General features: G+C 47.0%; 1 protein-coding gene across 5 annotated transcripts in view; it reads right to left on the reverse strand.

The window, feature by feature from the left end:
* Positions 1 to 583: 583 nt before the first annotated feature.
* LOC135907442 (lysosomal alpha-mannosidase-like) overlaps positions 584 to 16,017 on the reverse strand; it is a 566,544-nt gene continuing 551,110 nt past the window's right edge. For all 5 annotated transcript variants that reach the window (XM_065439126.2, XM_070522855.1, XM_065439125.2 and 2 more), the window contains 3 exons: positions 15,506 to 15,733; positions 14,599 to 14,748; positions 584 to 13,685 (listed from right to left, as the gene is read on the reverse strand). In XM_065439126.2, the coding sequence (XP_065295198.1) occupies positions 13,392 to 13,685; positions 14,599 to 14,748; positions 15,506 to 15,733 (672 nt within the window). In that variant the 3' untranslated portion in view covers positions 584 to 13,391. The remainder of the gene's footprint in view (positions 13,686 to 14,598; positions 14,749 to 15,505; positions 15,734 to 16,017) is intronic.

Here is a 16,017-nt window from a genome sequence, read left to right on the forward strand (position 1 = left end):
CTTAAGGCCAGTTACCGACTGACAAAGCAAGATCTAGATTGAAAAAACTGCTCCGCAGGACTCGAGCGAACTTTTCCGCGGATTTCCTCCCGTAGCGTGTTAGCCGTCGTCTGCTACGGCAGGCCCACTGCCGGCGGCGCCACCGTCGAGGCCGCGCCGAGCGGAGGAGGAGAGAAGTGAATGGCGCTACTTTGGGAGATTGAGGGGCTTTAGGTTTGGGCTGTCTGTATGAACCAGAGTTCTGACTCTTTCAGTTATCTCATCCCCCTTCGCCTCCGCCAGTACAGGGTAGCCAACCAGAGATAATCTCTGGTTAACCTCCCTGTCTTTCCTTTGCCTTTCTCTCTCTCTCTCTCTCTCTCTCTGACTCGACTTGTTAATTTTAGTATCGTGAAAAAAAAAAAAACGCCTCGCTTACACAGGGCGTATAATTTTCACCCAATATAAGAAAGAGCCTTTGGATGATACAAGCTGTAAGTGATCAACCGCAGTTGTCCCCTGGAAAGTCGTCTGTGGTGGAAGTGCAAAATTGGGACAGTGTAAGCCTCAGCGAGAGAAAAGGAAAGAAAACAGAACACCGTCGCGGGTAACAAACAATAGTTTATTTCATGATATTTACTGTCTCTAAATTTGTGCCTTTTTTTTGTCTTTTTCAAACCACACACAATGCACGATTTCGGGCTAACATCGATATTCGCAACACAGAAACTTCATTCTCATTGCTGTGAACAACGGCATACAGCTGTCAGATAAACACAGAACCATTCAATGCTACATCTTACGTGGACATTGTTTACAGTGATATACAAAAAGGTCCCAGGCGTTGGCCCTCGCAAAGGGTCTGTTCACATTGCGGAACACGTTTCCAAACTTTCGGTCGACATGTTTACATGTTTCTCCAAGAGTTGGCCAACGTGACGGTCTCCGTCTATGTCGCCAAGCATCCTCTCAGTCTGCAAAACAGCATTGGCCACTGCAGCAATACTGGCCAGTGTGACAGCTTCGACAACGAAAACAAGCGACACCATTGCTTCGTCCTTTTTTTCTTGGTGGCACGTGTTTTCCCTCGCACACTGTGCAGCACCACGCTATAACGCTCGAGTAGGATTTCTTTTTATTATTTGTCGAACGCTCTTCGTAGCACGTATCATAACGACGCAAGTGCAATTCTTGTTAATTTTCTTTTTCTATTCCACTTGTCGTGCGTTTATCGTGATGTTCGCGAGACAATATAGCGGGAGAGAACTACCGAAAGCCCCCGAGCGCCTTGTCGAAAATGTCGAGCTTTACGTGACTCGGCGTTGCCCAACTCTTGGTCAACATGTCGTCGCCGCTTGTTGGGGACATGTTTCCTGGGCATTTGTTGGTCCTTCAATGTAACACGACCGCAGACAACACGTTACTCAAGCGGCTACGGATAGTATTGGCCCACTTGTTCCCCAGTGTGAATAGACATTCACCAGCAGCAAAAACTGATGCAAGTGCACAAAGTTCTGGAAACCGGCACAATGCTCACAGCACGTGCGTGAAGGCGCATTATTGCACCGACTTATTGACGTGGTTCTGATGTTGCTTTTAATATTAATAAATTATGACGAAAAAAAAAACAGTGCGCCCGATTCAATAGAACTGGCACTGATGCGAGCTGCAAGGTGAAGCCTCCATCTCTACATTAAAGCTTGCTTCATTGCGCTGATTTCCAGACAACAGACAAAACTATAAATGCAATATGCTAATCAATACGCACCATTAGAACATCAGTACCGTAACACAGCTCCTGGGCAGTTTTTGCACGTAGCGAGTACATCATGCTGTGATGGGCACCACCACTGCTACGCAGCATGCCGTTGACACGGCTTTGGGTACCTTTATCGTAACGACCACGTAAAGATTCAGTAAACACTCGTATACCTCGATCCATTGCGGTTAACGACCAGATAACAATCTAACATGTACTCGGCACACCTACTTCGAGTTCCACGTTTTGTTTTTACAGAGCTATGGCACTTTGACGATTCTGTGTCAGAAGGGCACACTTAAAAAAAAAATATTTTTTAATCCGAGGCCCGGACTTCGTAACGAAAATTTAAATTTTCATTCTTCTTTTTTTTTTCTTTCTTATCATCCGTCGCGGCAAGTGGCCGAACGCGGCAATAACGGATCCACACCGGCGTCCGCGAAAATGAAGTGCGAAAATATTTAAAAGAATGAAAAATGAAATGAACCGCTACAAAGACGACCCAAGAAAACGCTACCGAAGTTCCTACTGATGCAGTATGCTAGAGTTGAGCTAGCTTCATTGTCCATTAAAGTTGAATATAAGATGTGCGCTAAACTCTCCTGACATGTATCAATCTCGCAGAGCCACCATGAGAAGCTCCCATCGAGTACAAAAACCAATAGTTTTTGCGACATCAAATTAATCTTGGTTTCCATGTTATTGAAAAAGAATGCCGTTATGCCACTTATCGCGAGGCACTAAAAGAATTCTGTGCATTGCCTCCGCATAAGACGCGGTGGGGGCCTTCCAGAAGACCTGATGCAAACAAACAGCCTTCAGCATATTGGCAACTGACACCCCTCATGCGTTTTCGGAAATGTTGCGGGTTTGATAAATACAATTCACGCATTTTGTTCGTCGCGCTAATAGAATCCGTTCATCGAATTTCCTCTTGCCTGACAACAGTGTACCTTCCGAGAGCCGGCAATATACGGTCCACCACTTTCCTGAATGCCACTAAGGATATTTCTCACGCAAAATACATTGACCATGTTTGGTTGGTTCTCTGCCTACCACTAATAACTGAGGGCAAGTATACCCTACCACCCCCGCTCTCCTCCACGTTCCTGGTTAGTATTGTAATGCTGGTTGTGTCGTCGCTGCAGGCGGTGTTAGCGTGGCACCTAGTGTGTCCCACCTTATCGCCGCTGTCCAGAACATAACGCACGCTACCATCTCGTCCATTAATTCGCAGTCGCGCAAGAAAGCAAGCCGACGGGACACCTTCGTTTGCCCCTCCATAGCTTCCTAACTTCTTTCCTATATCAAAGGCGAGGTCGTTCGGTCAAACATGCGAGGTTCTCTACGAGAAAACGTTGACACCATTTCGCTGTCAAGAACTATTGGCTTTTCATACACCGTACTATACTTGATTGAAGATATCAAACCGAATGCTATAGAATCAATGGCTGTGTCGTTTTTAAAAATTCCACTTTACAATTATTACGGCCAGCAAGACAAGCAAAAAAGATGTGATTTTGAATGTATACTCTCGTGCGCATAATCAATTTATCTTTTTCTTTTTTAGGCTGCGATGTAAATAACAGCGGATGAACGCTTCCCTGACCCTACAGAGAAGACACAGAAGGGTTTTGAACGTGACATGTCGTGAACGTGACATGTCGTGAACGTGACATGGGTTTTGAATGTGACATTAATATTATCCCGTTATGTCAGCAACCGTTATCGCCGAGGAATTTCCGGAGAACTACCCACAGCCGATTTTCCCAATTTCCGAGCAGTTAATAGTTTAATAGCGTTTCTCTGCGTGCCTTGCTCACATTCCAAGACTCTCGTAACACCTGCAAACAGTTTTCGTCTTTCGGTGCTTTGCTGCGTCACCTCTACTTTCCGCCAGTTGCACCTTCTAATCGTTACCGTAAAAGCCATAAGCCTTGACCTCTCGACTTTTCTGACTAGTTTTAGCGACTAACAATGTAAAGTTAGCCGCGTGCAAGAGGTGCGCGCGTGGAAAGGAAAAAGCAAGGAAAACGGCCCATTGACTGGCCACGACACAACTAAAGTACACACACGCACAAAACACAAAAGAAAAACAAGAAAACAAGTGGCGTTTACGTAGCGAAATGTTCCTACATGATCTGATTACCGTGTAGACTTCCAGTCACAGCAGCTGCTATTTTATGAGTATACGTGGTTCGTCACAAACAATCAAAAGGCCGTTGGTGCTCTCAAACGTTCGCCTAATGACAACGCCGCTTTTGTTCTGCAAGTGTCAGGGAAGCTTGTTTTTAACGAGCCAACCTGTAGCCAACATGTCTTGGGCTTCAAATTTTCGGCGACAGGTGCCATTCTGGAACCTAGGTCTGAAGGAGTAACCAAGGGGCGCGTCTAGACGAACTCCGAACTGGTTAAACCGAGAAGGTCGCAACAGAAAAGTGCCATGTGCCAGTTGAATTGACTGCGCATGTCTACTGGCGCCTTGACACTGTATGGAGCTGCCCAAACATTTGGCGTTTAGAAATATACAAACATTTCACAAACAGAGATACATATTTTTTGTGTTTACTGCTTTAGCGTCACAAGACGCTATATAAACTACACAGTGCCGAACACTCACTGGAGGGAGTGATAAGTTAACATACGTCATTTACGCTAGCAACTGCTAAACACTCGCCGCAATAAACAGTAGCCGAAGAAGCAACAGGAAATATAGATACATATATATATATATATATATATATATATATATATATATATATATATAAATGTACATGTGGAATCACCATATATTTGGCGCTGAAGGACCTGAAGCGCACTGCGCTTACACTTGAGCCGCAGCGCAAGTACGACAAGGGCTTCAGCGTTATGGTGTTATGGAGAATACTAGGTGATGTGGCCAAGGTCACACACACACACACACACGCACACACATCAGAAACGCGGTCATGTCACGTTGGTCAAACTAAGCTCTGTGCGTGTACCGGCTTTCGCCCCCAGTGCCATATTAAATGTTTGTAAGGAAGCGAACATACATGCGAAGTTGCAATGAAATCATCACTCACTGGTGCTTTTGTCATTGCAAGCACGCATAAGATTGAACTCTGAGACGTTTGTCACTGCTCGCTGCACGCATGGCAGGTCGGACAGAACAGTGTGCAGAATACATTCTTAACATCCTCCGATAGGAGTTGCAGCCAAAAAGTGCACCAGTACTAAAGGCAGCAGTAAAACATCTACAAGTACCCAAGAAGTACCAGCTGCAAGAAATGACGCTTGTACGTGCAAGCATTAACGTCATTGACAGGGTCACACTAGACATAAGCAGAATCACATACACGTATTCACATCTCTGACAACGTTACTGCTCCCAGCAGCCCAAAATTATGATGCAGCGCGGTACTCCTGAACCGGTTCTACGTGGATGCAGGACGCTTCAAGTGACGAACAACAGCCACGCGAACATGATCCTGGAGCCCCGCATAACTTTTTGGAACTTTTTTACACGCCCACCACTTCAATTAACTTGCGACGGATGCATTGTATATCTAGTGTTCTAATGTGCAGGTTGTGTTTTTTTTTTATCTTCCGACTACAGGTCAGTCAGGGTATACAAAATAAATAGTCATGGCATAAAAAAAAATGAAGGCTACAACGAAACAATGCTGCCATGTTTGCCAGTTACATACTCTGCATCGCCATGAAGTTTAATTATATTGTTGTGTTCGTGTCCAGCAGGGCTACAAACGTCACATTATTGATCGCGTTTCTTTCCTTACCATACTGCGCAAGTGTAATCTCTCTGTGCATTTTTAATATTTTCTTTACCCTCTTCCACTCTTTTCATGTGTGTGCATTTTTAAAGATATCTTTCTGTCTCCCCTTAACCCTTCCACAGTGCAGGGTAGCAAACTTGGTATCTATCTTCCAGTTAACCTCCCTGCCTTTCTCATCTCTTTTATCAGTCTCTATCTCTGTCATTGGTTGAGAATCTAAACGGCAAACCCATGAACAGGCAACAATAAATTTTATGACACCACTTTCTTTTTGGCAACGTGACGTCGGTTCGCGGGCAGTGAACCATTTTATTTGTTTGACAGCGGCATGTCGTTACAGACTGCCGGCGCAAACGCCGCGAGGCACCCAAAAGCGACCGCTGTGTTTTTATTACAGGAATACTTACTAAACGCGCATAATTGAACACCGATGTTGTCCTTGTTAACGAACTTGCGTGCAACACTTGCTTCAGTCGGTACAAGCTTGCAATCTTACCAAAAATAACGAGGACATCATGAACACGCTGCGGTGCCTCCAGTTTAGATGCTACGGCACAATATTGTGAAAATGCGATCATTTTTAGAGAGATCATACGGCCATAAGAATACGCACATGACGTGCACGGGACGTAAGAACAAACGCTGCGCACTACGGCTCACAGATAGCAGTGGGAAATGAGAAATAACAGGGCGCGGTGCGGATGACTCTTCGCACGATGTTTCGCTTTGTGTGGCACGAAAAGTGTAAAAAAAGACAGAGTTATGATGTTTAATTTTCGATTATTTTCGAACGCACTGTATATATATATATTTTTTGTCATAAGGAATGTCCCAGCCACGGCTAAGAGTTGTCAATATATGCGACGTCATGGGGAGGCGCTCCGGAAACATTCAAGGTGGCGTCACCATTCGTCTTTCGATTTCGCCTTCTCCTGGCGCACCAACTTTCCATATTTGAATAAAAGTTGCCTATCTGCTATTCCAGAAGTCCAACCTGCTGCTGATAACGGTCGACTTGTCACGACTTTCACACACGCCGCTGTTCAATGTCACTGATGTCACACTGAGTAATAATAACAACAATAAAGTAATAATTAAAGAAAATCACGGTAATGATGCTAAAAAAGGATCGCGCTCTTGGCTGCTGCCGTTTCGTGGGAATAAGGGGACGGTGTGGTGTTATCGTTGATGAGAGAGCTCGCTGCCAGGAGTGGTGTCTACAACCATTGCAGTTAGCGCCGACTCCCTGACGAAAGCCAAGAGAGAGTCGCAGGCCGCGCGACGGTCCTGTAGACCCCACTCTTCGCAGAGGGCGACCTCTACCTGCCGAAGGACGCCTTCGGCTTGTCATACCGTAGGGCCTCGCAGACCCGGACGCGATACTTCGCGGTACGTCTGATAATCACGGTAATGAAGAAGCATCTGGCACGTGTTAAGAATGCTCTATTACTTTTTGCGATTATCAAAAACAGATATAGGTTATTTTGGCACGAAAGAAAGGCGAGTGCGAGTGCTCACATCTAACTCGGGGACAGAGAATATCGCTTCCACGCCCAACATAAGTCTGCACCATGGAGCCCACTGCGCGACGACTTTCTTGGACGCAACATACCTGACAACAGTACTAGTGATGCACGTGTAAAGCTGAGTGCGCCAAAACGATCTAATTATCAATGAGTCCGTGCTGGTTCTTAAGTTGCTGCTGCAGATTAAGCGACTGTTAAAGCGACGTCAAATAGACAATGCATCCGGTCAAGTGTTCATGAAAGTTTGTTTCACTGTTCGCGCCAGAATAGTTCCGGGTTTCTTTCTTTATTTCACGCGAGAACCCCAGCATTGTTCAGATCAGGCTTATTCGAGTAACGTGAGACGGTCCGCACTTGATCCTTTTTGACACATAGTAGCAGTGCCAGGTTTCAGAAAGAAAGAAAAAGCTTGTTTTATGTATATGTACTCATAGACACGTTTGCCCACGATCAAAACATAATAATAATAATAAATTTTGTCGATGCTCGAAGTATAAGAAGAGACCTGACACAGCCCTACTTCTATTATACACTCATATTGCAGAAAATGTGAAATGAAGCAGAATTTCGTCGAGAGAACCTTGAACAAGAATAACGTCATGCCTGTTTTTGCAAGCCAGTGTACAAGGGGACACTAAAATATTGTCACGCACACATGTACGTTGCCGTGATCTAACGGGCCGCGAATGCGCAAAGCAATAAAAAAGAAAAGCGCTAAATAGATGGGCCTCGAGAAATGGCACGCGCTGTCGGGATATATTATCGTGCTTTAGCATACTCTCACGCCTTTGTCGCTATACCGTCACTGTCGTAAGCTGCTGCCAGTGAGCTGCGCGGTAAAGACGCGCAGTGTGCGCTTGGCACTGGAAGGAAGTAACGGTGGCATGACGGTACGTTCTAGCCAAAAGCACGAGTTAAGCGAGAACAAGGTCGATCAGCTGACACCACTCGCCTTTGCGTACACGTAGTGGCCTGTTGCTAGAGTCGCACTCATTACTTCATTTCTTGAGGTACAGCTAGGTCGACGGCCGGGCGCATTTCGTGACTAATCATCTTAGAACGCGGGAAAGAGCGCACACTACACGACACGAAAGGAGAGCCTGTCTTGTCCGCTTCTTCTCCTTTTGTGTCGCCTACTGGGCGCTGCTTCCCGCGTTTCAAGACCATTCTTTGAGGCTTGAATGTCGCGCGCCGGAACAGCAGCTTGTCCCGAAGATGGTGAATACACTAAACACTTCGAACAGCAATATTTCGCGGCAGACCCGCGTACAGGAGCAAGTGATTTTCCCGTTTCGGCATGGGACTACATAATACAGGTTTTTTTTATAGTCCGCGATAGCATACACACAAGTAGCACAAAGAACAGTCATACTGATGTCATCCGCGCAAGAGAATGTTGCGCTCAAAAAGACAAACATCGATGATTGTTTGCACACACTCTGAGATAACACGCACATTCCCCTGTACACGCAGTGTCGGAGAAAGAGCCAGAAAAAATACGATCGAAACCAAGATTTTCACTCCACTCTTTCCTCTCTTTTTTTTTTTCATTTTGCACGCACTTTACATCACGCTAGATTACTTTGTATACAACAGCAAAATTCCCGACGTGCTTGCGTAATAATTAGTGCGTGGGCTGTTAGTACATGGACCCGCGGAAAGGGTGCTTAGTTAAACTTACGCGCTTATTTACAGGTAATAGATAATGAGAAGTTAAACAGAGAATATATTATCTCGTTAATTCTATGCATACATAGGTGTGTCGATATATATCTTTATCGTACAGCTATAGATTTCTCCCCCTCTTCCCATCAACCATATATTTTATAATTTTTATTCTTACGAAGCAATGTGCTTCACATCGAGCAAGGCTCCGCCACCTGCAGCATCTTGACAGAAGTGCAGGCAGTCATCAACCACTGTCTCAGCGATGACAAACTTCACCATCAGCGAGTTTTTCCTTGCGTGTCGCCTCAAGCGCGAATACAAGCGCCTGATGCGTGTGTGCAGAATTCTGCCAGTGGTACGTGGGTGAGGAAAAAAGCCTCTAGTTCCGTCGCGTAAACTTCGTGGTTCAAGAGAAAGCGCACGTACTAAGGCCTGACTCATACATCGAGAGACGACTTGCAGACGGGACCGATTTTGTGAAACGAAAACAACATATCGTGCTCGAAGAAATCTCGAAGAACCGAAGCGTCATTGCTTTCCTGAGCTCTTATGACAAATAGCAGCATCGCCGAAAGAAAAACTAGCAGATTTTCTAATCAAGATCACACGCAGATAGCGCCTCATTCCTAGTTCACTAATGTAGCTGCAGCCGACATTCTTTCTTCTTCTACATATTCAGCAAGGTGAAGGTGCCATCGCTTGACGTGGAATAGCCGCGCAGCCTGGTAAAATAACAAAACACGAGGTGAAGCATAGCTGTAAACGCAACACTTCACGAGCTCCAGAGCTCCAAAGAAACAAAAAGAAAGGTGGAGGGGGGGGAGGGGGGAGTAAAACGCCGGAGGCAATAACGAAAATCACAGCTTCAGTGCCACACAGTGGCAAGGCGGGAACGGTGTAACAACATATCAAGCGTGCGCCCACAGAGGCGTATAACTGCACACACAGACAGGTTTCAGCCTGCGCGCCTCGAAACAAAACACAAAATGGCAGAAGCTGTCGGTTGGCTGCGCAGGCATGCATATATACACACCGCGTGCGGTCGTCGTCGCCAGAGCGGCACGAGTGTTTGCACATAAAATTTTGTTGACGCCACGATGTGAAGACGGAAGTAGGAAAGCAGACTCTTACCGGGTTATGCGAGATTCGTATCACGGATATTTCGAAAGAGCGGTGCGGCTGCCAGACTATCGATAAGCGCAACAACGCCTGCGCAGCTTTATTCGATCGTGCAGAGCGCAAGTGCTACCGAAAACTTCTCAGTACCCACCCCAAGCAATACACGGCGAACGTTATCCTACTTAAACTACACCGTTATCCGCAACATTCTGTAGATTTTACACGTACTAGTGCAGTTGCTGAAGAACGTAATGTTTCGCTACATTACATTTCCCCACACAAATGCCCCAACAACCGTGAATTAACCAACCCTGGGATGAACTACCTGAGGGCGCGTGAATCTATTTTATGCATGGCTTGCAACGCTGCATCTGCCGATCACTTCGTGGGGAAGCTGAGCCATTAATTTCAAAGCGCATAGGCGCCATGAGCTGTTGGAAGAGTTTCATTAAATCTGCATATTCACTTAATGCCAAAAGGAACGCAGCCCGGCTTATTACAAGGCAATGGACTTGTCTGTGCAGTACATGGTGCCAGTAAAGCGCGCGCTTGATGCAGTTGTGTCACGATACATACGAATGGCCTCAAAATACGTCGCAATAAAGATCATGCTGCTGCCGGTGGGCGCATATCCGAGTCGTCACGATACGCGTATATATGATCCAAGAGTGAGGAAGCACCATCGTAACGACTCATGAGGTGACCCGAGACCTTGCAGCGCGACTGAAGGCGCTATTTAAAGTTGTAAGGGCAGGAACGTAAAACTCAGCGCATCGTATCGCAACGTGGGTGCTTAGGTGTGCCAAATAGAACTACTAATTCGATAGTCACAGGCACGGTACTAACGGTCTGTCATCGTCTCCCCGCACGCTCAGACTGTGGTAAACAAAGTGATCCTGCCTATATAACTAACTCCGGAACACTAACCGACGACGTCGGAGATGCTATTTCTCGAAGTAACACTAAAAAAAATCTTGTCTCCCATTGGTGAAAGAGCGTTTCTCGGGCACAAAACAAAAAGTGAAGCGTTTTTTTTTTAGTGAAACCTAAATAATCGGTTCTGGTGACAGCATCCATGTACAGGAAAAACACGAGAAAAGTCGTCTTCCCGGCTTCACAACGCGTGCTCTTTATTCCCTGTGGCCGTGTGCAGCCTAAAACTTTGAAGCCCTAATTGAAACAAACCCTCTCTCGCGTCTGCATTTGCTGGTCACTCGGAGAAGTGGTTTCGGCCACATATTCACTTCGGGTCTCTAATGATATTGAGCCCTGCTTCGCAGCATGCCAATCCAAGCTCTTGTCGGTCTGTACAGGCACACCACGAAGTACGGTGACGTTCCCCTCGACAGTCGTCGGGTCAGCTGCCGTCGATGGATAAACTTTCCTGTTTCTACCCTTCGTTGACCTTCGAATTCGTCTATATTTAGGAACAAATCAGGCCCCGCCAGTTGAATGCTGCTTTTGAAAAGTCTGCCAGTCAGCTGGCAGATATTTTTCTTAATTTTCATAGGCTTGAGAGAGATTTCAAAATGACTTCCTTAGTAATAAGACTCCCGAACTATTTAAGTTTAGCTTGGTGCGTAATGGTTTACCTTAACGCGATTCTTATGCCTTAGAGCTGAAATTCATTATTAGAAGTGAAACCAGAACTGTGATAATCAGATGTGATCCTTATAAACACGTTGCGCCGTTTTTAGTCACCTTCCTTCAATGTTCATGTTTAGTCACCTTCAATGTTCAATGTTCAATGGCGACAGCCACAAGTCTGAAATGGCTCTGAACTTTAGTTTTACAAGTTTTTCACCAAGCTCTCACCAAACAGTAGTCATACGTCACACAAAGAGAAACAGAGAAGAGAGCCGAAAACGAAAGTAAGAGGAAAATAACTACGGGACATTGTCGATACCGTCGACTAAAGAACGAAACTGAGCGATAACAACGATGATCAAGGTGGCGGTTACTCTCCGTTGAGTTCACAACGACAATGCTTTCTTCACGAGGCAGAATTGCACACTGTCTTTCAGAAGTGAAGCTGAAATGCAAGCACTCGGTAGGTTTTTTTTCCCTTTTTTTTGATCAAACGTCATGATCGTTCTTCGCATGAAGTGTTCGCCTATTGTGAGGCTACGCCAGCGTACTAAAGAGGATGTGAACGAAAAGAAACGGTTGTTAACGTCACGTCTCAGCTCGTGGGCTTTGAATAACTGCTACATATATATATATATAAAGAAAACCCCTCGCTTCTCACAGTAGACTAGATGTGTAAGGCGGCGTTTTGCAGCTACAGAAGCAAAACAAAGCGCCTCCCGACTTTGGAGCAGCCATTGGTCACTTCAAGTGATTATGCTTGGAACAACCTGCGTTCCCTCCAGCGCAACAGCCACGGGACATGCCGACGGGTCACACTATTCTACTTGCTCAACTCATCCAAGAAATTAACAAAAAATAAACGATTCAGGAACATCTAGGAGCGCCTGATACATGCAGTATATACGCTATCGGAGACGATCAAGGTGCGAATAGTTGAAACTGTGTTCTGGGCCGGCGACTTTTGCGGCGTTGCTTTCCGTTCTATTTTATGCCACTTTCAATATCCACCGCTGACAGAAGGCTGATCGCATTGATAACGCGGGCGCAGCGTCCCTTTCCCTTCGGACGAAGCGCGTAAAGTAATAGCACCGGAAAAGGCATCGCTGCAAAATCGCGGCCCAGAAATGAAACAATGACCTCTACGCCAACAGCTCCGCGCTGAAAATTTCCGCATAGGTTACGGTAATGCCGCTGATTAGCGCGTGGTGCTGGTAACATTCTCAGTTGTGCCTCTGAGATGCTCACTCAATTGGATTCGTTCACCCTGCCACCATAGATTCTCTGATCGCGCCTTGATCGTCCAGGATATTCACAATCATGACGATTGCCATATTATGGTTTAGCAAGCTCGCGCAGCGAGCCAATATGCCACGAAGCTGAGGCAGATGTCAGAAAATAAGCAGGGAAGATATTTTGTCGAAAAAGGCAGCATAGCGAACTGTTCAGTTGTGTGCAACTATGCAAGCATTTAGTTTTTAAGCATATCACTTACCGCTTGCCTAAGCATTGCGCTGAATATAGGAAAGTCGAGTCATTTTATCCTTTCTTGACATGATACGCAGCGGCCATCTGTTGCTAATAGCCAAAAAGGTTGAGCATGTTAAAAACTAAGGCATGCATTTACAAGTGAGCATGTTTTGTTCCCAGTGCATGCCGCAACTTCTTTTCCCGAACAAAACAAAAAAGAATTTATCTAAACTCTTCTATATAGTTGAAACGACCGATTCCCGCTGCATCAGCAGCTAGTCGACAGAACCGAGCTTCAGTTAAGAAAACATGTGCCCATGACCTGGCCTGCCAACGTTGCCTCCATGCGCAGCTATCTTGCCGGTATGGCCGCCTGGGCGGGCTACGACGATGTGCTATATTATAGATGTGAAGCTGATACCAGCAGCGTCTATATCGTTCCAAAAAAAAAAAAATCGCAAGGTTTCCAACGTTCCTATAGTATAGATGGAGAGAGGGGCTCATTCGTTAGCCTATGTTCTTGGGTTCTAGCGTCACCAGGAACGTCCGGATTTCGCCCGGATTCACCGTCACCGTGAAAAGCCGCTCGTCGATGGGCAACGAATTCTTCCCGGAGGAAGATGCGCCGGTGCTCAGACCGGCGTTCCGATGCCCCGCCAGACGCCGCAGCAGAGCGGGGGTGGGCGACTCCCTCACGGAGTCTCTCGTCTCGAAGTGGAACCTGGTCGTGTTGCGCAGATACTCGTGTGCCGACAGCACGGTTTCCTCGGCTGCCGTCACGGTGTATGGGACCAACATGTTCTGCAAAGAGGTGGACCACACGGATAAGAGACGTTGAGTACGAAGGACACTAAAGTGAACCGTGATTGCACGCGGTAAAAGGCGACCTACGCAGCGGATGCAGTGTAGGCCGTTGGGCAACGACTGTCGCCAACGTGATTTGTATCTGTGTCGTCCAACACAACGCACCAACATAGATCAAGTGAATGTACTCGTAAAGGTCGGCAGCTTATCCGTCGCTATGACTTAAACATTCTTCTTCTACGACAACTCGCGTGCGATAAAATCCCGCCGTGAACCATTTTTTTAGCTTGGAAGTGTGAGGAGACGAGCGTCCCTGGCGGCCTAGAAAATAGTTTTGAAAGCGACCACGAGGAGGGTCCTAAGTAGGACTGTAGACACAAGTTTGTTCAGGGGGCTTGCGAGGCATCACAGTACAGTGGTGCCTCTGCAAGGATGCTTGGACAAGGCGGTCACAGCGCCACCAGAAAAGTCTGAAAGCGTAGTTCGGTGCCGGCCCACCTGTTAAGTGAGGATGGCCTCGCGAAACAGCGACACTACGGGTATTTCGGGAAGTCACTTTAATTCCGCCATCACGCAGTACGGAGAGACGAAGTGCCAAGACTAGAGCCTCTGCAGCCGGCGCATGGGCGTGTAGGCGACCGGTTTCGGTGGGGGCGCGCGCACCTTAAACACGCCGCAGCACTGTACTCGGGATTTTTGAGGTGATTCACGGCGAAATGCTACAGCTTGTTCGAGGCACAAAGCACAATCTGTACGACTACAGCCAGTGTTTGCAGACTGGCCACAACAGCGCGCGTTGTGCAGTGTCGTGAAAAATCTTTCGTATTAACAGCGGAAGGTGGCCCGGACCAAGCGCACTCAGTAACTAAACCCGTGTTCGAGGAAACGCAGCACGTTAAGAGCATCTCACCTTAAGGGATACCGAAGCAGGCTTGTTGAGCCTGTTGTCCTTGACGCCGGGGTAGAGGTGTTCAAGGCGGACGATCGCACGGCTTCCTCCGACGGGTTCTAATGTCAGCAGGTGCAGGTTTGGCGGTAACGGATACTGCAGCCCACTCGCCTGCATCGTGTTAATTGTGAACGGAACGTCAAAGTCACTCAATGACGTGCCCTTGCTTGCTTTCTTGATTGTATACCACTTGATCAGTCTAATTATTGAAGCCTTTCGGTGTTCGCTTATTCCAGATCTGCGCGCAAATATTTGAGTCCCAATTTTACCAGTATTCTTTTGTTTAGCACATTACATTCCCACCGCAATTACTTTGTGGGCTTACTGCTTTAGTAATTTGGAACAAGATAATTTCTGCAGTATCAGCCGTGGTTTAACCAAGATTTTTCGAGAGAGAGAAACAGGACGAATGCCTCAATATTTACTGCAGGCGTGTACGCAACAACGCAAGACTGAGGCATCATCATCTTTTGTTTTAAGAGGCATTTTATTAGCATATCGGCATGCAGTTCTAGACAAAAGCTTGTGGAGTACAGGCACCGCGAAAAAAAAAAGGAGAAACTGAATTTCGTCGCGGCTAGGACGCACAATCGGAACCCCACTGTTGTACACAGTGCTCGCGTAGGGACGGTGGTAAATACTTTGTTGAATATTGCTAAAATAATATTGGGTTTCCTAGTCTCTCACTGCAGGGCCTCGCCACTGTGAAACGCGCTTATTATGACAGGACATCGAACGTCCACCTTTTTCTTGATCCATATGCAATGGGCCTCGGCATTGTGCTTAGCATGAAGGCACAGGGACCCTGATGGGCGGTGTGAGTTGTGTCGCGCACTGCAGCAAGGCTGCCGATAGCAATTCAGCGTACCCTTGGCACCGGGATGTCGAGCAGCTCCCGGTCACGTGTGTGAAAGGCGAACTGCGGCGAGAGCACGAGCCGGTTGGCCATGGAGCGCAGCATCCGCTCAGAGTCCTCAATGGAGCCCAAGAAAACGCGGTGCGTGCCGCGGGCCACAAGGCCCCGCTTGTCCACGCCAATCTCGTTCAAGGGCTCCTCGACGCCGAACGAATCGTCATACTGCAGCCGCCGGTGAAGCTGCGCAAGAACAGACGACAGCCGTTAACGCTGCATGCAGTCACGGCCGTCATTATACACTACGCATACAGCGTCGTTGACATCGCTATAGGGCTGTCGCGAGCATTATAAGGACTGCACACCACAAATAAGTATCGCTAGCTGGAGTTCTGCATGACGTCCACCGCATTGTTTATAACGATGGATAGCGCTATGCGCGGCACACGGCATGGAACAAGCGCTACCCTCGCACAACTTTTCTGCCATCGGAGCAGGCGCCTACTGGAACCACCTGCCAGCTAGGT

This window comes from Dermacentor albipictus, chromosome 1, assembly GCF_038994185.2.
Source record: "Dermacentor albipictus isolate Rhodes 1998 colony chromosome 1, USDA_Dalb.pri_finalv2, whole genome shotgun sequence".
Lineage (NCBI taxonomy): Eukaryota > Metazoa > Arthropoda > Arachnida > Ixodida > Ixodidae > Dermacentor > Dermacentor albipictus.